Below are 26,546 nucleotides of genomic sequence, written 5' to 3'. Positions count from 1 at the left end.
ACGCAGGCAACTGGTAAATCTGGAAGGGGGTATGCAACAAACAAGTTTGGGAACCTCTGGTCTAAAGAACACAATATATCATTTCCAAAATTACAGTCCTACCTTTATCGTACAGAATGAATTTTCTGAGATTTTGCAAAAATTTACCAGTTTCTGAATCAATTTATTTTCCTGAATTACTTTGATAACAGAATAATGCCGACTGCTCAGACTTTTTGTACCATTAAAACTAATAGGCAAAATTCAAAGAAATTAGATTGTAATTAAGATAACAGCCAGCATTATGGTTAGCTTAACTATAGTCAGCTTAACTCCATCAATCACCAGTCTTCCTTTTCCAGCTAATTCAAGTACAACAAACCATTATGATAACTTTTAAGAGAATTGCTCATACGTGAAGAGCTACTATTGGTAAATTACCTGGTTGCCAGTTATTATTGGAAATCGTGTGTCTGTATGCTAACAAATGAAGAGTTTGGAGAGATTAAAAAACAAAGCAACAACTCCCCCTCCCCCTGAATTCATACATATAACCAAGAGGTATATAATAAATAAAAATTATTTAAAAAAATAAATTCTGAAGTTATTCAAAAAGCCTACTCAGACGTACCACTGTGGTACCTCTGAACATCTAGTGTAGCATTACACAAAAGAGAGGAAGCAATGGCAACGTGCATTCCAGCCAATTCAAAATAATGTGACGAAAGCTTCTTACTGAAGTTTAATTTAAAAAAATAGAGCTTATATCAGTTCTGTCGCAGGGTTGAATTCTGTAGCTTTGGAGTCATAGGGGAGAGGAGGCCCAGACCACAGATTATCCACATGCTGTTTCAAGTTGAAAAGGAGGATCAAATGTTTAAAGCTGCAGTGTTCTATTTTTGAAGTGTATTCATTGAAGGCTTTGCAAAATCTCATGAAAAATACAGGGGTAGATCCTCATCTGGTACAAATAGTTAGCATTCTCCTGACATCAGTGAAGCTATGGCAGCTCACACCTGAAGAGGATCAGCCCCATGGCATATACAACAGCATTGTCTGAATTTCTTTCTTCATTTCTCTTGTTTCATAATTACTGTGCAGAAAATAGGTTCCTTGTTCCTTCAGAGTTCTTTTCCTGCTGCTTATTCCCCGTATGGAGCCTTCTGTATGTTGCAACGTAATTATCTCCCCAGTGGCCAGTTTTGATGTCATGGAGGATTGTGGCTTCAGATGAGGAATAAGCAGCAGGAGCAGATGAATGCCTCAGGAAAAAGATCACGCAAATATGCCCCTATTAACAAAAAAATAGGAATGAAAATAAAGAAAAACCTTGGTATATGTGAAGAGAATTCTGTTTTATCTAAACCGAGTCTCATTCTCTCTCTCCTCTTTTAATATATTGGGATTTCTAATGCTCATTCCTGTATTATCTAGATGTCATTTTGTCTAGATTATTATTTAGAGCTATCCAATAAAAAACCATGGAGTTTCATGCCTTGAGTGGAAACCACAAAAAAGAAAATGGAAGTTTTTCAAGGAAAGCAACAGCATATGTTTAAAGCAGTGGCTCTCAACCTTTTGGCCCTGCAGGCCAGATGTAGCATAGGGCCGATCTGCAGGCTAGATCAAACCCTGCACATCAGGATTGGGCCTGCATGGCCTTGGGATCAAGCCACCTCTGCCCAGCCTTGCATGGTAGAATTGGGGCCCTGTGCCACGCTTGCCTAGCCCTGTGCACCAGGATTGGGCCCCATGCTGCCCTGCATGTCTGATCTAGCATGTAGAGCCATAACAATACAAGACTAAGGGAGTTGAGCATCTCTCTCTTAAAGTGTTTTGATCATTACATCTCATTACAGCACAGATAAGTTTTTTTAAAAGTCTGTTAAATATACCAAAATAGTATTTTGCATGCCTAGTAGGAACTGCCATCTTGAAAATTAGGTTATGCAAATTAAGGATGCATAGCCTCACTCATAAGCATTACCCTTTCTGTTTAAATCTACAGGACTGCTGACATATGTAAAATGTTATGGGATTCAAGCCTAGAGAGGATTGGATTTCCCATTATAGCCCACAGTTGGTCCTTTTTCAGCTTTTAAAGAGTGAAAAACAATAAACTGTTGGAACATACAGAATTTACATTAGAATGATTTTGTAGATTCAGGTTTTTTTTCAAAGAGAAATCTGTCCCTTGCATTCCATGCCCACAACATCAAAGGTCCACGATTGCTGAGACCACATGGAGAGACAACAGTCAAATTCACTAAATGAGACTAGAGATGGTGTGGTGGGTTTTTTAAAAAACTACATAGAAAATGTCATTCAGTGATTTTCCTTTAGCAATAGCTAAGGTCCTCATCTTTCAGAGACTTACTCAATGTGTTTAGCTTGATGTACTGTAGGCCTGCTTGTGCACACAGTTAAGCAAATATGAGTCTCTGCATGACTTTTATAACTAGAAGATTGGTATAATTAGTCATTGTCATTTTCCCTTAAGCATGAAAGCAGAAGGAAAAAACATGGCTCTAAACACTAACAGAATAATAAGAAATATGCATCTCTAAAAGGCATACATGTCTGCTTCTTTAAACAAACACAACTCAGATTTGCACAGCTTAAACACTGTTATAGAAAGGCACAGGAATGGAAATGCAAAGCTAATTTGAGCTAGAATGAAGGTACATTGAGTTTTAGAAACATATCCTAACACCTGTCTATATTGTGGCAGTCTTTGTGCCATCATTGAGTTGGTTCCAAAAGTAATTGACTCACTGTGGGGTTAGAAATCAAAATACAGCTGCAGATATTTCAGACGCATGATCATCCCATGAATATCATGGCTTCATGTTTTGAACTCGAGCTTTAATTTTAGCTGATTCTATTGTGCCTTATAAACTGTAAGGATGCTTTTTAGATTTTATGGCTTAACAAATCAGGACAGAAAACTTGAGAGAATTATGTAGACCAGGGTTTAGCAACCTTTCACTAATGGCAGACTTGGTCTGAAGGTGGGCTGGAGGTGGCAGTTGTTCGATATTACGCCACCAGATGATACATTCTCATGCAGAACTTAATAATGGTGGATAACATAGACTTACATGATAACATGGGTGCTTGGTAGGCTGGAAAAAGTTTATTTGTGAGCCAGATGAATCCTATGAGCCATAGACTGTCAACCCTTGATGTAGACAGCTTGTATGGAAAGCAGAGTGGAGTAATTTAATTTTAGTTCCTCATGCCAATGATTTTGGGGGATTTTGCGTACAGAGATTCATCTTAGAAAGGTGTGTTCCACTTTCAACTATTATTATCTGAAAATTTAGTAAAACAGGTACTTGATTTTCTAATATGTATACATGACTTCTTGTTTATTATGCATATTTAAGCCTCCTGCAGCTCCACAAGTATAAATCCTCAATCGTTCTTCCCACTTAAGCTCTGCTTGTCTTACAGCCAAATACTCCCTTCTATCTTCAGAAGAGAAAAGGAATAAAAAGTGAATGATCTGAGCAGGGAGCACAGACAGAAGTTAGACGTGAGCTCTGTTAACAACTAAGCAGTAGAGACCAATCCAGGGGCAGGTGGGAGGGGTAGCTGCACCAGCTTCCTCTGCCTTGCATAGATTTTTGCTATAAATCAATTATAAAGCTGTTAGGTTTATTTTATACCCTCTCCCTCATCATTAAATAGAATCTCCATGTAATGTATTAGCAAGTGGCAGTCAGAGCATGAAGCTTGAAGGAAGGGAGAAGTACCCTGGAAGTTGTTTTCTACCAAAAGCCATGGGTTTTAAATTATCTGCTGGCTTTACAGAAAATTGCTACTCTGCACCCATCCCAAAAGAATAGTTTGGAAAAAATCATGCTTAGTTTCACAGTTCCCTACCTGTGGATGATTTAGTTCTTTCATCACATAAGTCTTTAAAGACCAACTAATCGCATGATCTATGACAACTACATTCTCTACAGTAGGAATCTCATTATTATGAACTTACTATTAATTCAAGAAAAATGTAGATGAGGGCAAGGAGTAAACAGTTTGAGAGACTTGCCTTTTATAGAAAATATATAGATAGGCAGAAGGTTTCTATGATCTACATTAAAATCTAATTCACACTATAATCTTGTAAGCATATCATCAGTGACTCTAAGGTTTGAACAGGAAGACCAAAATACTCTCAGCCTTAATGTAAAGATTCAGGTACCCTGATGATGCAGTTGCTTAGGTTTGTGCTGCACCTTTTCTTTGGGAATATTAAACTCCAGTCTCCTAGGTTGTCATTCTGGCATCTTTAATAACAGTACATTTACCCTTTTTAAAACAAAGCTATAAACTGAGCTGTAGTGAAGCATTTTCAAGTAGAGATGTGAATTCACTAATTAAGCTGTTCACTCATTAAGCTCACAGGAATAGCAAATGTTTATTTAAAAAGGTCACAGAAAAATCTCAATGCAGAGCTTCTGGGAGAGTGGAAGCACTTCAGCTGTGAGAGTTTACAGCACTGCCCACTTACAAGGCAACAGTCATATTGAGAACAAGACATTGCATCACACCATAATCTTGTTTTGTCTGTAATTGATCGGGGGGTTAGCAAGTGTGCTTGTACGCAAAGCCTGTATCTTAGAGACTGAGGAAGGAAGTTTGTAAAGAGCATCACATAACATTCTGAATCGGAAGTAGGCTATTTTGATTTGAGATGCAATGTGGTGTCATGGCCTGAACACAAAGCCAGTAGCTAGGAACTTCTGGGTTCTATTTTAAGTTCCAATACTTGTTTCTTTTGTGACGTGGGTGAATAATTTGAGACAATCCACCTGAGTTTGGGAAGGCAGCAAGTTCCATTTATCACGGCAGCATGGTTCTGTTTTGCAGCAAGGTCTGTAGGGCAGAGAGGCACCTTCAGTGGTGTCAGTTCTGAAGCAGGCTTCCTAGCAGGTCACTGATGTAGAAGCGGGGATGGAAAAAGAAACATGGCTCTGTGTAGTCAGGACTTTCCTGGCTATACAGATCTACTCTCCACAGCCTATTCAAAGGCATTGCATAGGGACTCTGTAGCCTGTCACCTAGATGAGAAGGATTCTGATCTTCTGACCACCCCCAGTCTCCCTGAAGAGTTCCTTCCTGCCTTGGTCATTTGTGCTTTGTGCAGGGAACAGGATTTTCCCCTTAGCCTTAGTTTTAGTACATATAAAATCAGGCTAATTATATACTTATTTAATCAGTATGTTGTTAATGCTGTCAAGCAGCTGAAATCAAATGCAAAGTACTTAGAACAGCATGATAATATTCCTTACTTAATTTCTTTGACAAATCTGACAATGGAATGGAAGGATTTACAGGGTAAGACCCTCATGTGGCATAAGTTGATACAGTACCATCAGTTGTTGTTTTTTTCTGCTATGACTAGAAAAAAGGAAAAACTCATCCTACTTTTGCATGTTTCTTTCCTCACATATTTATGTGTAAATTGATTCAGAGAGTATAAGAACCAGATCTTGCATCCTATTTAATTTCAGACTAGTTCTACACTACCTTAATTCCATTGACTTTGAGTGCTTTACAATAGTTTGAGATTAGAATGAAGTCCATTTATTCTGAATATTGGCAATATCGTGATATTTTTTATTTCCATGTTAATGGACATATCTTTAATTGTTTCAGTGCTGGAAAGGAAATGAGAACACAGACTCGTCCAACCAAGGATTTTTTCCCTGCTCACTTGCTACTATGGCCACTTTAACCTGGCATCCTAGCATTGATGAATTGTGTGACTCCACTGGACAGGGCTTTCATCTCAGTGTTATTCCTACATTTGTCACTGCCTCAGGCTCAGGGGAGGAGGAGGTGTTTGTTTTTTTGCTTTACCATTTCTGTTGTTCTGTATGTCTTGGTTTTCCTAGACTTCTTCCCTGAATATCTGTTTGATTGTAAACAGATTCAGATTTCACATTTTTCAAAGAAAACGTCCATGCCTACTATGAATCATATTCCCAACAGCATTAATCAGCCCAAAGGGAAATGAATATGATATTACACTTCTTTTTCTGTTGCTACTGTTTCTGCGTTGTGTCTCTGTTGTTATTGAAAGAAACACCAGAATTCTGATACTGACCCGAAAAACTGGAAGACACCTGCAACTCTGTTGACCATCATAAGGCCATTCTCCCATCTTCATCCTCCTGCTCTGCTGAGCAAATTGTTTAAAGACTAAGGAAAAAGACACAGTGTTAATAAGATTGAAAACAATATCTTGTTATAGAAGGTGGGAGCATTCAATGTTGCATTTCCCATGGAAGATCATTCTCAGAATCTGAACAATCTGATTTTCATTTGCAGAATATGGAGGAGCAAGTAGTGAGTTGGACTTGGTAGCGTGCTCTCAAGAATTCAGGGGTGGGGGAGGGATTGTAGTGTTGAGAGGGTGCCCAGTAAAGGAGGCCAAAGTAGAAGGGGGGTGTGCTACTAGATCACTAAACAAATAGGGAAAAGGAAGTGGGCAGCGGTGGGGAGGTTGCTAAACTTTTCTTTTCTTTTTTTTTTCAGTCAAGATTTTGTTTCCATTGAAATTTTCCATTTAGTTCTAATAATAACCAATGCCTTGTTTTAAGACCCATGTATTTTAGAGCATCAGAGCTGCATACTGCTGGTTACCAGCCTAAGAAAGACAGTGACACTAAACGGCCTTTACCTTACAATATGATTTTTTGGAGAGAGAGAGTGTTTGAATATGACATGTAACATGAAGGCTCATTTTGGCCTGTTGTTAATTTACAGTAGATCATCATCTTCACCTTGGTGGTAGAGAAGGGAAAATAGTCCAAAATTTTAAATTTAGGCTGCCAAATTGGAAAGTAGGGAAGCAATGATATCCAGTGAACAGAATAAGAGAGTGGAAAGCCCAGTCTGCACTGTTTTTCCCATTCCGTTCCCTGTTGTTTTTCAGGGACTGAGTGTTTTTTATTCCCTGTGCTTCCATTTCAAGGGTCTGCATGGTGGCTAGGACAGATTACCTACCTCACAATAGTGCACAGATTAGAATTTGTAAATTGCTTCGAGACCCTTAAATGGAAAAATTCTACCAATGTTTGAAGTGTTATTATTTATTGCCTCTGGTGACTCTGACTCAAGCCCTGAACTTGTTATTTACAAAGGTATTAATGCCAGTTGATTTATCCTTTTGTTGTAGCATAATTTCACTTTCCTAACACTGTTACACTAAAATATGGCCCACAAGTGTCCTTGTAAATAAATTTGACCTCCCTGAAGGAATCGCTTCATTCTGTTTAAGAACAACTTCTTTTGTATTATTATTGTTATGTTTGGAACTCTAAGGTGGGGTTTTTTTCATTTTTTTTTAATTTAACTCTTTGTTTTACAGATGAGGGCAGGAGTGCAGTTGACCATGCAGGTGGTGCACAGATTGTAGTAGACCAGTTAAGGTCACTGTGCAGTAAAACAGATCCAGCCAGTGAGAAGCTCTTGACTGTCTTTTGTGGCATGCTGGTGAACTATAGCAATGAGAATGGTAAACAACACTGAAAATTTGCTTTATGTCTGCCAATCCCCCATCCCCCTCCAGAGAATCTAAAAAATCATCCATAGGTTTATACTTTAGGAAGCTAAAGATAAATGAAAACAAGTAGCCAAATATTTCAGTGGAACATGTAAGCATACTATTTTTATTAAGAGTAAAATATATTGCAACAAAAACATTATTTACTCCCTTAGTGAAGATTCAAAATAGCGTAAAAATAGTAGTGTACTGTATAAGTTTTTATAAGAAGTCTCTTGAATTAAGAATTTTCTTGCATGTCAAAAATGAATGCATATATCCATGTGCATATACAATGCTGTTTTGGGAACAGATGAAAGTTAGATTGAATTAAATCCTCTTTTTTATTTAGTATAAAAGCGTCAGGTAATAGTAAAGCATCCCTGATATCTCACATTGTCTTGCTTACACATAATTATTTATTTTCAGGTATCTATCAAACACTTAATCTTTAATTATGTATCTTGTGGAAACATATGTAAAAACTCACTTTATTCTGTTTTTCCAGATAAATGGGAACTAAATTATATAGCCTTCTGCCACTCCTCTAAAGTCTGCAAATCACAAGTGTTTGGATTTTATTACTGTATTTACTTGAATAGATAACCCTGATTATAAGACAACCCCCCCAGTAATTAGATTCTGTACATGGAAAAAAATGTATAAATTTGTTCATATATTTCATAGACATTAGGGCTGGAAGGGACCTCGTAGGATCATCGGGTCCAGCCCTCTGCCCGAAGGGGAGGAAGTCAGCTGGGGTCAAATGATCCCAGCAAGATGGGCATCCAAGTATTTTTTTGAAAGTATTTAGAGTAAGTGCTTGCACCACCTCTGGAGGGAGTCTATTCCAGGCCCTGAGAACTCTGACAGAAAAGAAGTTATAATTTTCTGTTATAATTTTCCAAATATAGAATCTAATTATTGGAGGTTTGCCTTGAATGTGTCCTCCTCCCACATCAGGGAAAATAAATCTGGAGGAAAAACATGGCCTTTTTGACTAAGATCAAATGTAGCATTTTTGGCACCAAGGGGAGGGTGTCAGGGCTAACTTTGGCCCTCCCAGTGCCAGACTGGTATTGCAGTACCTCCCTGCCCAGTGCCGACACCCACCCGTTTTTTTCAGGGCCACACAAAAAAAAGGTTTCCATCAGAATGTTTGCTAGATGTGGGCCATGTGTTTTATAGTCGTGCTCAGTGTTGACTACAGTTAATCAACTTCATAGTTGGTTTCCAGTACATGCTGCTTTTGGCAGTAGTTTAAAGACAGTCAGAGTATTTATTGAGATCCCCTTGGATATGATTATAAAATTCCCTTGGATGTGATTATAAAATAAGTGGCTTTTTCCCCCATGCCAATTGTGCAGGAAAACTTTATGTTGTATTTGAGTAAATACAGTATTATCACAGTGAATTGAGGTATGGAACAGGAAGATGAAATTTTAAAAAATATGGTACTTTACATGACTACTGAATCTAAGCAAATATAGTTTTCCAAGGAGAGGAGTTGTACACAAAGAAATGGGCATTTGGGTGAATAGTTTAATTGTACGTGCAAATATAGTAGCTAATAGGTGTGTATTTGCACTGTTCTCACCTTGTGCTAGCTTTAAAAAATCTGAGCCATTCAGGGAAAAAAGCAAAAATGAATAGAGCAATGACCTTCCAAAATGTACACCTGTTCCCATTATGACATGGATTGGAAATTTAACCAGTCAGATTGCTCCATCAAGTTGTGGCCATTTCCTAAACTGTACTGTTCCATCATGGAAAGGAATAGGTTCCTTATTAGGAGCCTGATATTCTGGGTATTGCCTGAGGTGAAGTTCTTTCTTTCTTTAGGTAACTTACATGCTTTCCATGCCTACTTAAAAGCTGTTCTCCTGCTTTTCAGGATATTCTCTGGACTTAATCGTTCTTGATCATCTATCCAACTACTTCTTTTCATTCTTTTCTCGTCTTAACATCTTGTCTGCAAATTCTCTCATTGAGGATAGTTTGCTTGATTTTGGTTGCTCCATCTATCTTGAATACTCATCCTTTAGACTCTATTCTCTTTAGCCAACAGATGTCACTAACTTTGCGACTTTGTTTCCTGCCCCCCTGCTCTTTCATTCTTTTATTCATACCTTACCTTAGTATCTTGCAGAAATTATTACTTGTAGCACTTCTTGTTGCTCTTAAATTTCAGCTTTTCCACTTCTATTCCATATATTTTCTATGCGATATTTTGCTGTACGAGAGTCACCTTCTCTCTAGTTCTCTGAGTTGTTACTTCATTTTCTCTGTTTTTAAAATGTTTTGAGACTAACATTCTCTATCTGTACATTGGATTTCTGGATGCTGTGGTGTTAATTAGAACTTATGAGCATTTATACACACGTTTTTCTGCTCCAACGTGCTGGAAATCCTGATTAATCAAGTCTGCTCTGCACATGAGCTGATGTGCCTAGCGCTGCATCGCATACATTTGTATAAACAGAAAAATGTGCGTCAGTGCTGAGAAAATGGGTGCGGGGCACTTTTGAACTAAAACACCTTCAATGCATTTTAGTTCAAAAGCGCACTGCTGCCATTTTTCAGTGCTGATGTGCATTTCTCCATTTATACAAATGCATGCGCTGCAGCGCTGGGTGCTTTTAAAAGTGCCTGGCACAGCGATGTAAATGTGTATACAAGTGCCCTAAGAGTATACAGTATTTCTGATAGTGAGGGGGAGAAACCAATCCAAAAGTGCAAGCTTTTTACTACAGAGGTGCTTCACTGGCCTTGCTTCAGTGACTAAGATCTCATGAGTCCTTCTCTAGATATAGTCATTACAACATAAACCTTATGAACGATCCAACAGTTATAAATATTGCCAAGTCTATCCAAGAAAATCATTCCTAATGCAGCTAACAAAAACCATGCATGTCCCTGTCAGAAAAAAGGGTACGCTGGTTCCTCTGTACTTAACTTTAAGCAGTGTTACTTCTTTTAGCAAGGAACTAAACAACTGATCAAACACCTGTTGAAGCCAACTGAAGTTTGTTCATTGGTGTCAGTGGACATTGGATTGGGCCCTAAATAAATTGCCAGGGTAACATGGACAGAAGACTTAAAGAGCTGAATTTTCAATGGAAGAGTCAGTAGTTGTGCCTATGCCAACTGACACTTGGGTCACGCACAAGGTACGTGTAGGTATAAATGGATATTTGGCCTGTTTTCACCACACAAGATTTGTTATATCTTTTTCAAGGGGTACAACAGATGCATGTGCAGATCCAAATGCCTCAACTGTGACCTTCTTTGAAAATTTGGCCCAAATATTATAAAGAGCTACAATTTTTTTTTTTTTTGAACAATGGCCACCTTTATTATGTATATTCAATTTCAAAACAAAGTCTTGGTCTAGTGGATACTGTTCTGAAGACAGGCACCTCTTAACTACAGGGTTACAGGCAAAATCAAATACCATGAGGGGCATTTAATCAGCGTGAACCCATAACTAATTATTCAGAGGCCCAAACTGCACTGCAAAAAAACAAAAAAAATGTTGTGGTGGGGGGAAGAGGGAAACATAATATTTGCCATAATTGTCTGATCTTCATTCTTGATGGAGAAGTTAACAGCGTTCAGTGGCTTTGTTGAGGGACTAAGAAAGTGAGTTTGTATTTTAAAATGCTTAAATTACTTAGTTGGTGGCTACCAAAGAAAGTAAAATCAGCCAAAGATTAAAGAAAAAATACAGTAAAATATAAGAAGAAACACATTCTTAACCTAGGAAGGAGCACATTTACCTTGTGTTATGTTCTTTCCTTTTTCTATACAATATGCTATACTATAAAATTAAGGGTGGGAATCACCTGTAAACACTTTCACTCTCCATGTCCTACTAGCAGTTCAAATAAGAACAGTGACAGGGCATTTTGGTGCTGAGTCACATTCAAATATCTGCAAGCAACTTCACAGTTTTGTCAATGGACAAAAAGCATGCACATTATTTTGATTATTTGATTTAAAGCTTTCCTTAGTCTCAATTTGATAATTAATTGTCCTTTTCAAATAGCAAGTATCCTCCTTATGTTTTTTTTATGAGAGACTCATTACTGAAGTTATTGAAAGCAGAGTATCTCAAGTTGTTGCATTTACCACACAAGAATTTTTCAAGCAAGTAACTGGAGACAAGCTCCTGTACTGTATACAAAGGAAATAATTTAAAATTGTGTCTCCTCCTTATTTAGGATCTCATTTAATTAGGATTGGTTTAGCTTACAACTGTAATTCCATTCATGTTCTGTTCTGTAAGTTCACACGCTAAGACTCTGTGTATGGTTCTTGTTTCTTACATATGGAATGTGGGTCTGCTTCTGTTTAGGCATTATTTTGGCTTGCTGTTGCTCATATATCTCATTGTATCCCTCTCAGCATCTCATCCTTTCATTTATCTCAGTGACATTATGCAAGAGAACTTGTAATTGGCATCTCCTATAACACTTGCAGATGTACCATAGAAACAAAAACCATTTTGCTATGGTTTTTACCAATCAAAATGCCCCTTTTACCAGCATTTAAAAAGTCTTAACTCTATACTATAATTTCATTTTCGTTCAAGTCACTTGTACTTAATCTGACACAAATCTCTCCCTCCTCCACGTTGTATTTTAAAACTAATAGTACAAATTCTGTGTGCATCTAGAAGTAAGAGGAACATGCTATATATGTTTGTGAATCTGTTCTTTTATGGCATGGTCTTGAAGGAAATACAAGAAACAGAAATAGAGAGCAAGAAACAGTGGGCTAGATTCTGGCTATTGCAAGCTATAGGAACATCAGAGGGGGTGCTGAGTAGCTGGTTTGTGGCAGCAGTTCTGACACCTTGCTACAAGTGCAGCATGCTTTCCCTTCACACTCAGCAGGCTCTACTATCCATGAGGGTGTGTGGGTGAGGGAGGTGGGCAGAATGGGCGTTTATACATGTGCCTGGGGGGGTACTTTAATCAAAGCAATTCCAAGAGCCACTCTAATGAAAGCACCAGAGCATCAAATGTACCAGCGGCCCCACGCTGAAAAATGGCAGTGGGAGTGTTTTAAATCTCATTGAATGAGCTTTAGTTAAAGCGCCCCTGCCCAGCGTTCCCTCTAAGTTGCATGGTGTGCGCAGGTGCGCCTGACAGCGCAGCATGAGCACGCATGTGCGGCCACGCACACCACACAGCTTAGAGGGAACGCTGCCCCTGCCGCCACTTTGAAGTGCAGGGACGCTGATACATGTCATGCTGGAGTCTGCCGGAGTATGGTAATTACCACACTCCAGCAGAGTCAATTAATTGAGTCTGCTCTGACGCGTTGTAATTACAGTACATCAGAACAGCCTGAATGTACTTGTATAGGTACCCGGTAAGTCCCAGATATTGCAGACCTTTACTTAGGTGAATGTCTTTCCTAGTTAGACTACTTCTCTTGTTCTCCCCATGTGAACAGAGACAACTCAGCTGATTATGTAGGCATTCTTTAGGTTTCTGGGATGTATAAAGCAATCTCCAGAAACTTTTTAAAAACAGTTAATGAAAGAACCATGCTGATTACCCTTTGTTTCCTAGACAATCAAGTTGTAGGCAAGAAGTGAAGTCAGGATAGCGCTTGTATGTGTATGTAAATCTATATGTATGCAATGATTTTTGTTCATAAATTATTCTCTAATTTCATTTCACATTAAACTTTAATCTTGCAAATTTATCTTTCATTCAGTGCCTTTGTAAAATATCTTGATGTTGCTTTGTACAACAGCTAAGACTCTCTCTGCCTTAAAAATTCTGTCAGCATGTGATTGGAATTACTTTTGCCAGTTTTTTTTGTGGTCTGCTTAAAAAAACACCAGAACAAAACATGTCTTGTCATCTATAGAAACTGTCAATATACAAGAAATGAAGAGGAGATCTATGGCACCACCATTACAGCCTAAAAGTAATCATTAATTGAGTAATATTTCTTTTTCAAATTCAGTGTTGCCAATTTCCATGTCTGCAGTGGTTTGTGTTTCATTTGCATCACAGCTAAAATTGTTTAGTGTGCTTGCAGACATAAATATACTTCAGTGTATTCCAGAGACCTTATTGCACATGTAAAAGTATGTTTTTATAGTAGTCAAGTAACTAATAATTATCATTTAAATTTTATAAAATAATTTATTATAGGCATGTTGATTACCAGCAGTTTGTTCTTGGGTATGAAATAAATGCTACAGCCTTGCTGAAGCTAGATTTTCCTTTTAATCTTTCATCAGCAACGTTGATTACATCACTACTAGTATTATTTGAAATTCTGTCCATAATAATGATCTAGCCTAAATAAATAATTGAAACTCAGACTTATGAAATAAAGTTATTCAATTTGGGATATTCTCCTCAGATCCCATTCTTTGGAGTTTCCCTGCGTGTCACCTGAAGGACACGGAATGATTGAAATTCAAGTTTTAGGTAGGTAGTTGTTTACACTGGCGCATGTATTGATTGCCTTATATCTCCCTGTATATACATCTGTACTGCACCCCTCTCAGGCCTTTTCTCTCATAAAACATGTAGGAATGGCTATCGCTGAGACACTGCATTATTCTGTAATACTTGAGTTAATATTTGTGGATAAATATTAGGAGTAAAGGGGTGGGAAAAAGTTTTACAATTTTTGGTTCCTGTTAAGATAGAATGCAACAAATTCTACTGTGAAGTAATCTAGGAAGCTTCCATTGACTTATTGAAGTCAAGTTGCTTTACATAGTGGCCCTATGTCTATCAGAATGATTGAGTGTTTTTCTCAAATCTGGATCCCATTTTGGTGGAGTCCAAGTATCTGAGGCTCCAAAGGGTTGATGTTCCTGAATTATTCCATCTGTGGTGACCAGTGCAGGAAACCTCAGTGTAGCATTGCTATCAGTTACTGTTCTGAAGAGTGAATCACTACAAGGTGTCAAAGGTCTAAAAAGCGTTGCAGGTCTTTTGTCAAGGGAGAAGTTGAGCATTCTTAAGCACTGCCCCTCATTCCTGTCATCCCTCAGAGGTTAAATCCAGGTGAGAGAAGCTTCTTCTCAAGGGTTGTCCTCTGGCTGTGAATTTGGAACATAAACATTTGCAACTCATATTCAGTGACATTTTCTTTAGGGATATTCCTCACAAAATATGTCTTCAAGTAAAAACACTTTTCTAAATTTAAGAGTGGAGCTTGATCTAGTCACCAGTAGGTTCAAACTCATGTTCTTAAGAGCCACAGAACCATTCAGGGTCTTTCACTTTTGATGTTTTGCAATTCTCAAGCTAATCTTGCATCTGTCTGTGCCTGAATGTTTCCATTTCACAGACATTTTAAGACCCTTTGACTTTTAAGCTAATTCCTATTTTCAGGTGGATCATCCTATGAGAGTGAAAGTTGGTTTGGAGTCATGTACAAAACCTGACTTGAGTCTGTACAGTAATGCTTTCCTGACCCAGTCTCTGATTTTATTTCCTTAGTAGTCCTGCCAACTGCCCCGAAAGTCATTTAGCCATGAGTCCTGTTAAATAATTTATGGCTTAGCCTTCCATTACTAAAAGTTAGTCCTTAAGATTCCTGTTTCTTTCCAAAGGTAGAATTTAGATTTATCTTGGTATGTTGCCTTGTCCTGCAGACCTTTGATATCTGGCAGAGAATCTATGTTGCATTAAACAAGACTTCAGAACAAGTTATTGTCTGAGCAGAGAGTTTAAGTTTATGATAACGAAATTCTGTGTTGTGTTTGGACATGAATCCAGAGGGTCCTTGTGTTTCTAAAGAGAGCCTGTGCAGATGGATAAGTACCTCTGCATATGTGTGACTTCTTTGAGGACGGTTATCCCTGAGTATCCTGAACTATCCATAACTGACAGGCAACTTCTATAGATGAAGAACCCCATTCAGACCATTTTCCACGTGGTTGTGCTATGCATCTGTTTCCCTCTACTCTTCAGTGCCTCCCTGCCTTCGTTCCTTCAAGGACAATAATCCAGAATCTCCAAAGAGTAGGGATCTGTGGAAGATAATCCCAAATTAAGGTGAACAATAAGGTATTTGCTAGTTACTGAAGTTCTCCACCTGGATCATTTCCTTCACAGATCCATTCTCTCCCTTCTGCCTTTTTATTAAGGATTACATTTCTACAGTGGAACTGAGGCATGGTGTGGTACCAACACAGACATATACTGGAGGTAAAATGCTATTCAGTGCATGCGCTAGTGCATATGTGTACTTACCTGAAATTTGACAGCTTCAACAGCTATCTAATAACTGAGGTGGTGCTCTCATACATCTCTATAAAGAATATGGATCTGTGGAAATTCAGTAAAGGAAATTCAGTTGCTGGTAAGTAACAGTTTTATTTGACTTAGGATGCTTGGCCACAATTATAATGATTCCTGGTCATCCTCAATATTTGTAACAATTGAAGTGCCCATCTGACTATTAGTGTACATAACTGTTTATTTTTATTCTCATGAACAGTACTGCATACCAAAGAGATATCAAACGTGCTCTAGGAGATTAATCTGTAATATTGGCTATATAAAAATGATACACAACTTTAGTTTGAAAAATTCTGTCCAATGTCAAACTTTTTCTCAGAATATGAGAGCTGATAGTACCACATTTGCTATGCTCAATATCTTTTGGTTATAACACCTGTCCAGTTCTCTATAGTTCTGATTCTACTCCAATAGACATAAAAACTCTCTGGGTAGACGTAGTCCCTGAATAAAATTAACCCTTTTTAGGGCCTGATTCAAGGCTTACGGAAATTAGAGAGACTTTAATCGGGCTCTGGAACATGCCATTTGCATTCACTGTTTTTAAAACTAGATTACTTCCTTAGAATTAAAAAAATTCAGGGAAATTGCCAGGTAACATATGATGTGTCCATGTCTACTTCATTCTATTCAACTGTGAAATAAATGTTTTTCTCTTCTCTGCTATATCATAGATAAATTTGTATAACAGAAAAAACTGTTATAAATAATCCATTTTTTAATTTAAAAAAAATCATGTTTCTGCCTCTAACCATCAAAGCATCTTTCTATTTGCAGACACCTAGGAACAATAACTTCTTTACTTGTAAATACTGTAAACTTCCATTCTCTGAAAGAAATTATCATAATGGCTTCTAAGGGCTTCTCTCAAACCTTCTTTTTTTTGTCTTATTAAACTTTCTTTTTTTCTCAAGCTCCTCATAATCTACATTGTGGCTTCCTGTTTTTATATAACTTTTCATGTTTTTTTCAATGCCAGTTTATATTCATTCTTTTTCAGTTTGGGTCTTTAAGGGAAAATACTATTTGGAAGCATGTTCTCAAATCGGATAGTTTTATACTAAAGTAATTCTGTTGATTTCAGTGGAATTAACTCCTGACCTGCACCAGTGTAAGTTGGCTCAGAATCAAGATCAGAATATATTAGAAGTCTGGTGAACTGTGTGAACCCATACTATTTTAACACCAATTTTATTTGTTTAACTAAATTATTAAGGGTCCAGTAATGGGAAATGCACACAAAACTAATAAGAGTTGGAAACTTGAGATATACCTTTTGGCCAAATCAGGAGGAAATGTTTGGGATTATGTCATGTAGCCAAAAAAAAAGAGGGGAGTTTTGGGTCCATGTTCCATGGTTGGATCAGGTCCTACAACTATGTTAAGCAATATAAGAGGAGTTGGGTATTTCAGTTTTGTTTAGGTTAAAGGTAGCCTGTGTTGTACAAAATGCATTTACATTTCAAAGAAAAGTAACACTGCAAACAGAAATGCTAACTCATCATTGTATTTTCTTTCTGTGTAGATACTCTGCAATCTCAGCTTATCAATATGGGTGTTATCCCTACATTAGTGAAATTGTTGGGCATACATTGTCAAAATGCAGCTCTGACTGAAATGTGCCTTGTTGCATTTGGAAATTTAGCAGAACTTGGTAAGTCCAGGATCCTAATCCCAAATTGCATACAATGTATTTATCTTTTTAAGATTAAACATAATCAATTTTACAAAGAATTTTCCATTCTTCTTAATGTATACAAAAATATAAAGCACTGGAGCTCTCTTTATTGTTTCTTTAGCATATGTAGTTTGTTTGCCTTTTGTACAAACTTAAATTTCTCTGAGTCCTTAATACATTGTACATATTAAGTTAAGTTTATTTAATGTAACAAAATGTGCTTTAAATTACTCAGGGTTTATCTCCTTATTATTGTTGCCTATTAAAACCCCGAGATAAAAAGATAATGCAAATAATAAGTAATAGTAATAACCCTAATTTATCTGCATATAAAGTCAAACTGGAGATAAATTTGGCTCAGCTCAAGGAAAAACATTCACTAAATGGGACCAGGGATACATTGGGCATGTCTACATGTACGTTAATGTGCCATAAACAGCGCTACTGCACAATAGCATCAGTGCACATCTTTTGTGTGACACTAATGCACTGTAGACTAATTCTGGTGCACACCAGTGCATTAGCATGGCTTTCACCGTGATGCGCTAATGTACAACAGAATGTCTACTGCGCTTCTAGTGTCTTGTGTAGATGTGCCCACCCATTTCATAAACTTGTCCTCATTTTAAAAAGTAGAGCTTTAAGATGCCCTAGGTTAAATATGTGGCTATAACTAATTATTGATAGGAAGGAGCTGATTTAAGTTTAAGCAGATAAAGTCACCATTACATTTAAGCTAGGAACAATGTTGCATTTCTGTTTGTCCCGGACCAGAAAAGTCCTGGGATTGGTGTGTACAGACATAGCCATTTCAGTCAGGGTTTAGTGAGCCGCCAAATGCACTGCCATTTTTCTGACATTGATTCAGTCCTGGGACAAAATGGTTTCTCCCAGAACAAATGTAAGGGCTGTCTGTAGCCTTAGAAAAGTATGTAAAATTTGATCAAAACACATTTTGGTCAGATCTGTGGCCCAAATTCTACTCTGACATCCCATAAAATACTAGTGCTTTCAATGGAATTGCGTATAAGCCAAGTGTGTTTGGCCCTGTGTTTTCTTATTTGTGTGTTTTATACTGAGTATAGTGTATAATAGGCATTAATTGAACTACAGGCCAAATACTACCCTAATACAAACAAATATCCTGTGCATGCTACCCTACAATATTTTTTGCTAAGGGGCAGTAGTGATGTTCCCAGAAACAGTTATAACATCGCACATCAAAATACTGGCAAAAGAATGTATGTGACTTGTGACTTAGAGAAACCAGTGGTGTGGATGGACATCAGTAGCATGTGATGGCTGTTTGGTGGCCTGAAATTATCTCATAATCCCAGATTTCAAAGCTAGACAGACTATTTGTGCATTAGCAGTACATAACATTTCACACAGGAATCCTTGCAGCAAGCCCAGTTTATTTACTGAAGGACAAGTGTCCGTATCACAATCTGACAAAAAGAGTCATCATAAATGGCACTTCTACCAAGTATTAGATGTAAAATATTCAGACTAGAGACTATGTTTTATATATGTCTGTACATTGGAATAGACACCTTTATTGAAAAATGAATGCTCCCACAGTACAAATAAATAATACAAATTATATGAATTAATTGTAATATTTGATGGTTTCTCCTCTGAAAAGAAGAAGCGTGCACTGAATCATACCCTCCAATTTTTAGAGGTGGTCTTAGTCTGTCCAAATGAAACTAAAAGTACTTACTTATGCAAAACAATATCAGGCAAACTTCTGTGGTTGCTGATGTTACCATACTGGTTATCATGCATATACTGAAAGCAATCTCCAGTTCTGTTAGTCTTATACTAACTTACCTTATTTTTTAAAATAATTGAACCCTACTTCAGCATTAGATTAGTATTAGAACTTTGTTTCATAACTTCAGGGTTTTATCCTGTGGTCTGCATCTCTTCAATGAGAGCATGTATAATGCAGCTAATTCACTTCTGCAGCATTATGTAGACCTTCTTTTCTCCTGTGCTAAAAATAAAATGCAAGCCTGGTAGGAGTGCAGATTGAGTAGCAATGGTTGTTACTTGCAAGTTACTTGTAGATGCATGTGAAATAAGGGAATTTGGCAGTATAGTGGTTCTCTTGCACTCAGTTGAAAGTGCCTCTGAATCAGGAGACATTAAATGGGAGACATTAAATTTGTTCTGCTTGCTTAAAAAGGACACCAAAACACTAAAAACAGCCTCTGTTTTGGCTCTGCAAATCAAGTTGTCAGATAACTTAACACTAACATTTTCAGTTGCAGGTAGAAACAGAGGCTGTATTTATGGCCCCTATGGAAATTTAGTTTTAATGACTAAATGTCAGGCCATAAATGCTAAAATGCTTTTCCTCTTAACATTCCTGAGTATGAGCACAGAGAGATATCAAGATCTGAGAAGTGGCCCACTTTTCTCTAGAAAAAAGAAAATGTTAGTGTGGAGAATTGCTGCTGTACTGCAACATGGAACTGATCCAGAGAGACTTCAGTAGGCTTTGGATCAAGCTCTGCATGAGCTTCATTAAAATGTTTGACTGCTTACAGCTGCAGCTGCATATTTAGGGTCCAGATGATAAAGGGATCTGAAGGCACTTAACCTGCTGATCCTAGCAAGAGCATTTTGGATCAGAGCACATTTCACTGCAAAAATCAAATAAGGTTATCAGGACTCTCTCCTTGTTACACAGTCAGAGAAGAAATTCAAGTAAGCGTTTTGCCTCAAGTCAGATGCAATATATCAGGTTCAAATTGTTTAGTCTCCAAAGTAATTTTGAAATTGAAGAAGGCTAATGAAAGAACAGGAAAAAATGCTGAAATAAATCATGCTGAAGTTGTAAGGAAAGATGATAAACCAGACTAACAGTGGCAAGAGTTAAACGTATTCACTTCATTTTCATCTGTGTATAAAAGAGTCTTCCCCGTAAAGTATTACATTGCCCCCTTTGGGGTTGTCACTTTTAAAAGCTACTCTTTTGTGTGCACACCCACAGTTCACACTGAGAGCTGGACGCTGGAAGGCAGAATTGCCATGTCAGTGCAGGAGAAATGGGCAGCTAGAGTTTTACAGCATTTGGAGGGATTACACAGTCCCTCCACTCTTCACTGAGTTGTTTCTGCTCTCAGGAGTTCTGATCACACTTCTGTTGAAGTAAATTGCAAAACTCACTTTAATTTCACTAGAGCATGATTGGCTTTGAGAAACTGCATTTCTATTAGTCCTCTGAGATCTGCAGACTCAAGTAAAGGAACACAAGTAAAGGAACAAAGAATAGATGTTTTTCTTTTCCCAGATTCTGATCACAGTCAAATGGCAGTGAATTCTGAATAATGCCCTTGGCTTCCATGGAGTTATTTCTGATTTGTGCTATCGTAACTAAGCTCAGAATTTGGCTTTTACCTTTTGCAATACTAAAAACATCAAAATGTGTTTGATACACAGGCACTCTTAAATGAACACAGGCTGGCATTTGTATGCCAGGGCACACCATTACTGTGCCTCCCCAATCCTGGGCCAAGTGTGCACTAGAAGGATCTCCCTCATATAAATTAGAGCAGCCTGAATGCAACTATAAAACACCCACTGCCAATGGCAGCAGGAGACCATTGCAACTGATCTGGATTGCTGGATTTGGATAACACATTCTCTTTTACTGCTGACCATTAGAGTTGAATAGGTAGAGTGTAGGAGTCCTGATGTGTTGACTCCACACCTGTAATGCCTCTTCACTGAGGTGAAAAGGTGATTAACCCTGTTAATCTTCTTGGCTAGGGACAGAAGTTGCACACACACCAGTATAAGTAATCAGAAACTGGCTTAAATCTGTAATATCACAGAAGTTCAGTTCACATAAACCACTTTCAAAATGGCCAAAACTAGTGTAAGATAAACAGGTACAGATGTAGTATTAGACTGAACTCATTAAAATTAAATCAGTTATTGAACTTCTGTCCCAGATCCTTCCTGATTCAAGTTCACTCACAGTCCCCCAGCATCCCAGGATGCTTTGCACCTCTCCCCGCAAACCTCTCCCTCTCCCCCACTCCCCCGCAGGGTGGGTGGGCTAGCCTTGGCCCAAACTGTCTGCTGCAGCCAAGCAGGGAGGAGGGCTCTTGCATGCCCCAGCTTCTGGGCTAGGCCACTGCAGACATGACTGCATTTCCAGAATCAAAAGTGAACGTATGTTCACTTGCTTATCAGTTCAATCTACGCAGTTTTAACTAACTTGTGAAGACTGAAGTGATTCAGCCTCGGGCTTTTTGACTGTTGGCAGTGTGAAGCAGCCCCGTTCACTGAAGAAAATCTGTCCTTGTGGCTTCATCTGTGCAAAAATTCAAAAGTAAATGCCACCCGCCTGCAACCATGTAAATATTAAAGATCTCAGTCTGACCTTTCATCTCGGCCTAGAAAATTCAGTACATAATGTGTAATTTTTCTTGTTACTCTGAAGACAGTCAAAGTCTTAATTTATATCTTTGTAATTTTTCTGTTGCTATGGATACTTTTACATTCTGCTGGTGCAAATTTTTAACAGCCTTGAACATAATTAATAATTTAAGTCAGTACATTTATCTTAAAGCCCTAGACATTTTTCCTTTTCATTTAGTGACAAGCATTAGTATTGGCGTGTATTGTTCTTGTCTGTGAAGAGCACTTAGGCCTATTAATCATTGTACTGAATAAATCTGGTAGTGAAGAGAAGAGAAAACAGTTCTACCTTTTGACTTGGTTTGTTTACTCTATACTCAATTTTCCCTTTTGCTTCACAGAATCAAGCAAAGAACAGTTTGCCTACACAAACATTGCTGAAGAGCTTGTGAAACTATTCAAGAAGCAAATAGAACATGACAAAAAAGAGATGATTTTTGAAGTTTTGGCTCCTCTGGCAGAAAATGGTGGGAAGTTGAACCTCCTTTTTGAGACAGTCATTTCTATTTTTTCCCTCATAGACTATTATCTGTATGCCAGTTGTTAAAAAAAATATTGATTTGGCAGGAATTTTGTCACCTTGCTCAGCAATGTAATCTTTCCTGGAGATGCCGCATTGCCTAAGTCTGCCAGTAACTGCAGAGAGAATAAAATGTAAAGATTTCCTGACTACCTGCATATATGCCTGAGGGTCAGCAACTCCTGAGTCCTAATCCCACCTCTGACACTATCTCATATCTTTGAAAAACAGTTGTAGGTTGCCACTTTTATGAGAGAATTTGGGGCTCCAAATCCAGAATGGACAGAGGTACCTGCCTGCAGCCCCAACTCAAGTGCACAGGCTCCAGAGAGAACGGTAGAAAACAGTTATACCCCTGTGTTTAACATTGCCTGTTAGCTAGCTCTAGGCAGTTCACTGTTTGGGTTTTTAAGACTGTCCTTCAGAGATGTCTGCCTGTCTATGTACACTCTACACGGCATCCAGATGTCTAACTCTGGCTTTTAGATTTTGTTCCTAAAATTTACACATTGCAGCACTTAACTTGCATGTGCCTAAGACCTTTGCATCTGGCCTGTAGTTGATTAACCTCAGGAGAAATTGAGTTCAAACTCTGCCTCGGTCTGTAATGAGCTGTTCCGTGTCGGTCTAGTAACTTTTAAGCACATCTGCTCTCAAGAGATACCAACATAGTTTGTGTGATTTACCATCTGTGCTTAAGAGGAAACAAGAAACAGCATCAGCTGCATATCAGATACAAGAGATCAGGACTGAGGTGCGAGACAGACTTGTGTTATGAGACTGCTCCTTACTTGCCCACTCCATGTGTTACCCTATCCAGTATTGTTATTCAGAAGTGTCAAAAGGCATTCACAGTTTTTGTTTTGGAAAAAATAATCTTGGCATCGTATGCTGTTTTGCTGCTTAGGGGACTAATTCTGCTTCAGATGTGCTACTCAGCCAGTTAGGGCCTTTATTTTCAAAACATGAAGAAAAGTATATTTTTGGCAAAGATTTTTTCTCTTGTTACCAGCAATGGATAAAAACACTATTTGCCTCTCTGTTTAATAATGCATGTTTTGACAGAATGTATTGGTTCATATTGCAGAGCCGGAATACAAATTAAGTTCACAGAAATACATCTGCATTCCTAAAAACAGGACACATGTCACTCAAGCTCTCACTATGCAGTGTGGCAGAAGAATTTGATCTGGTTTTTGATAAATATATTTTTATAATTCACTAAACTTAATTCTTTTGTACAAAGGCTATATTTTGTAGTCAGAGTAAAATACAGTAAGCTCCGCTGTGGAAGGTAACATCATTTGGTGCGTGTTAGGAGGCAGTCAACTGAATGCCCCTTGCTATTATTCAAAGCATGTTGATATGTGCTATCACAGTAAACCTGTCACAATTATATCATTTAGCCACCTCTAATTGTGAAAGTGGGGAGCATGTCAGCAGGCTAGAACATTTAAATGAGGCATGCATGCAGTCAACTCTCTTTTAAGGGTCCTAGTGCAATGATTTATATTTCCAATCATAACACACCGCAACCTAGTATTCTGTAACCAAGGGAACATCATAGTTTTTAAAGTAGCTTGGTGCAAAAGTACCTATTTAAAAAAAACCTCCCAACTGAACATTTTGGGTCTCTTCACATAAGGTTCATGAGCAGACCAGTGGCTCTGACAGAAACATTGAATTTTTACACAAACAGCATAACTTTACGACTGAAGCAAAAGCATTATATTATGGACAAAGTCAGACCAATCCTTTAAGGCAGGTGAAGATGGGGTGGCCTGTCACTATCCCTCAGTGTATGACCATTCCCAGATCTTTTGAAACATAACCTTCAAAATTCCTGGTTCTAGAAAAAGATCTAAGAGGGATGGGCCAAATTTGTTACTAGTGTAACTCAACTGAACACATTTATTTATATGCTTTCCTATAGGACCAGTGACAATACACAAACAGTAACAGAAATATCTTCATACAACAAATTTAACTTCTGAGCTTAGAAAGCACCATTATTCCAATGATATAGACGGGGACATCAGGCACTGAGGAGGTGGGGGGGAAGAGAGACTTCAGCTAGAAACAGAACCCAACATCTCATGAGCCTCCTCTTTGTTGTATCTCATTGACTTCAGTAGCTGAGAACAGAATATGGCCCAATAATCTTTCTTCAGCAAGGAATAAATTACCCTCCCAGCTCGGTATTCAGAAAGTGACTTTGACCCTGCTCCTGCTGCTGCCATCCCTAGATTTAATGGGAGTCAACTTGGCTCCACTGAAGTCCGTGGGAGTTTTCTCATTGATTATGATAGGGCACTCACATTTGCATATAGACATTCCCATTGTCAACAGTGATGTTTCCGCATGTAAAAGACCCATATGGGCCCTAGTTTTATTTCACTTAGCGGTTTTTAGCACAGTTCAAGGCCTGTGAAAAGCACTTAATGGAGCACTACCTGCGTGATGCTGCTGCACAAGCTTGGAGGTCAGGATTGAAGGAGCTCCCACAGGGGGTTCGCACGATTTGAAAATGGTGGAGGATAATTCCAAGGGGCTTTTGCTCCACTGTGGAAAGATGATTTGAGAGGCAAGAGCAAGGGTGAAGCAGCAACAACACAGATATACTGGGCAAATACTCTTGCCCCTTAGGGGTGAGAGGTGCAAGGGCACTGCGATTCTAAGTCTGGAGAAAGGCCCTGATAGGGTCTCTCTTCCTGTAGCTTTCCCTAGCATGTAGCACTTCAAATCAAACTTTATGGGCATTTATAGACATGCCATGGTGGGGTAGGGCGCATTAATTAGAGCAGCTCCAAGAGCTTTAGTTAAAGTGCCCCCACTGGCATTTTTAAGCATGGGGACACTGATACACAAGATAGTGGAGTCTGCTCCAACACACTATAGTTACATAGGTGCCCTATGTTTCTAGCCCAGGCACAAGAGATACAATTGCCAATTGGAGATTTAATTTCAGTGCAGTTCACTCTTGTGCCTGCCTTTTAAAAAAATCTCAGTAAGTAATGCTGCTAATAATAATAAGTAATACAATACATTACAATATAATATAATATTTATATTTATTTCCAGAGGATTGACAGTTGCCTGCTACTTAGGAGCCCCAGTCATAGACCACGATCTGACTATCCTAGATGCTGTCCTAGAGAGCTTACACCTAACATTTAGTCCATGCAAGAGTATAAGACGTGATCAGGACTGCATGTTTCCTCACTCCTACTGGTTAATACTTGAAAAACTAGAGATTAATGAGTCCTTTCCCTTTCTTGTTAGTCATGACATTTTCACAGATACTAAAACGTGTTCCAGCTTCCTTTCAGGGCAATAGATTGTGTCCCCACAAGGGAGAATAATTTCCTTTTACACAGCTGTATGGAACAAGCTTACTCTTTACCCATGGAGATGGCTGAGAATCTAGGCATTGAAATAACTTAGAGGCAGAGACAGAAGGCAGTCCTGTATAATTCCTAGCACAGGAGGCCTCCAAGTCCGTTTGGTGCCTCTGGGTCCGACTGTAACACAAACTTCAATTAATATTTACTATAAAAGAACAGTAGACTGTTTCTAGAGAAAGATAGGATTGTGCCTTCATAGCAAGCTTGCCTTGATAGTGTGGCTGGTGGACCACATCAAAACATAGCAAGCTTGCCTTGATAGTGTGGCTGGGGGACCACATCCACACAATTTTTTTAGTGCATGGTTACAAATTATTTACATCATATTGATTCTGTTCTGTTATTTTCCATTCAATATTTGTCTTTGTAATAGGTAAGAAATTTAAGGGGCATCTGTTACTGGTTTTTAAACATTGTTTTTCAAATCCCTACATGAATCCAATCTGTATTTTTAAAATATATTATTATATCTTTCTCTTTTGAAGCAACATTATTATCTACCACTAAAGTAGAAAGGAAATCTCTTTTGGGCACTTGGAACTCAACTTTACTTTCAGTTATAAGGGAAATCTTTCCAATGTAACAGAGCAGAATTTGACCCTGGTGTTAACAAGAAACTAGAGCTATAGATTTTAGCCATTCAAACTGAAATTATTTTTATTATGACTGGAGTACAGAGGCAGAC

General features: G+C 38.2%; 1 protein-coding gene across 1 annotated transcript in view; it reads left to right on the top strand.

The window, feature by feature from the left end:
- Positions 1 to 26,546, top strand: part of RAP1GDS1 (Rap1 GTPase-GDP dissociation stimulator 1) — a 108,356-nt gene that overhangs the window by 57,533 nt on the left and 24,277 nt on the right. Inside the window, exons 4-7 of the mRNA XM_025204262.1 lie at positions 7,361 to 7,507; positions 17,348 to 17,476; positions 22,279 to 22,404; positions 22,689 to 22,793. Coding sequence (XP_025060047.1) covers positions 7,361 to 7,507; positions 17,348 to 17,476; positions 22,279 to 22,404; positions 22,689 to 22,793 — 507 coding nt within the window. The remainder of the gene's footprint in view (positions 1 to 7,360; positions 7,508 to 17,347; positions 17,477 to 22,278; positions 22,405 to 22,688; positions 22,794 to 26,546) is intronic.

Source organism: Alligator sinensis, unplaced genomic scaffold (genome assembly GCF_000455745.1).
Source record: "Alligator sinensis unplaced genomic scaffold, ASM45574v1 scaffold353_1, whole genome shotgun sequence".
Lineage (NCBI taxonomy): Eukaryota > Metazoa > Chordata > Crocodylia > Alligatoridae > Alligator > Alligator sinensis.
Note: the sequence above shows the minus strand (reverse complement) of the source record. Positions and strands in the feature narration are given on the sequence as shown.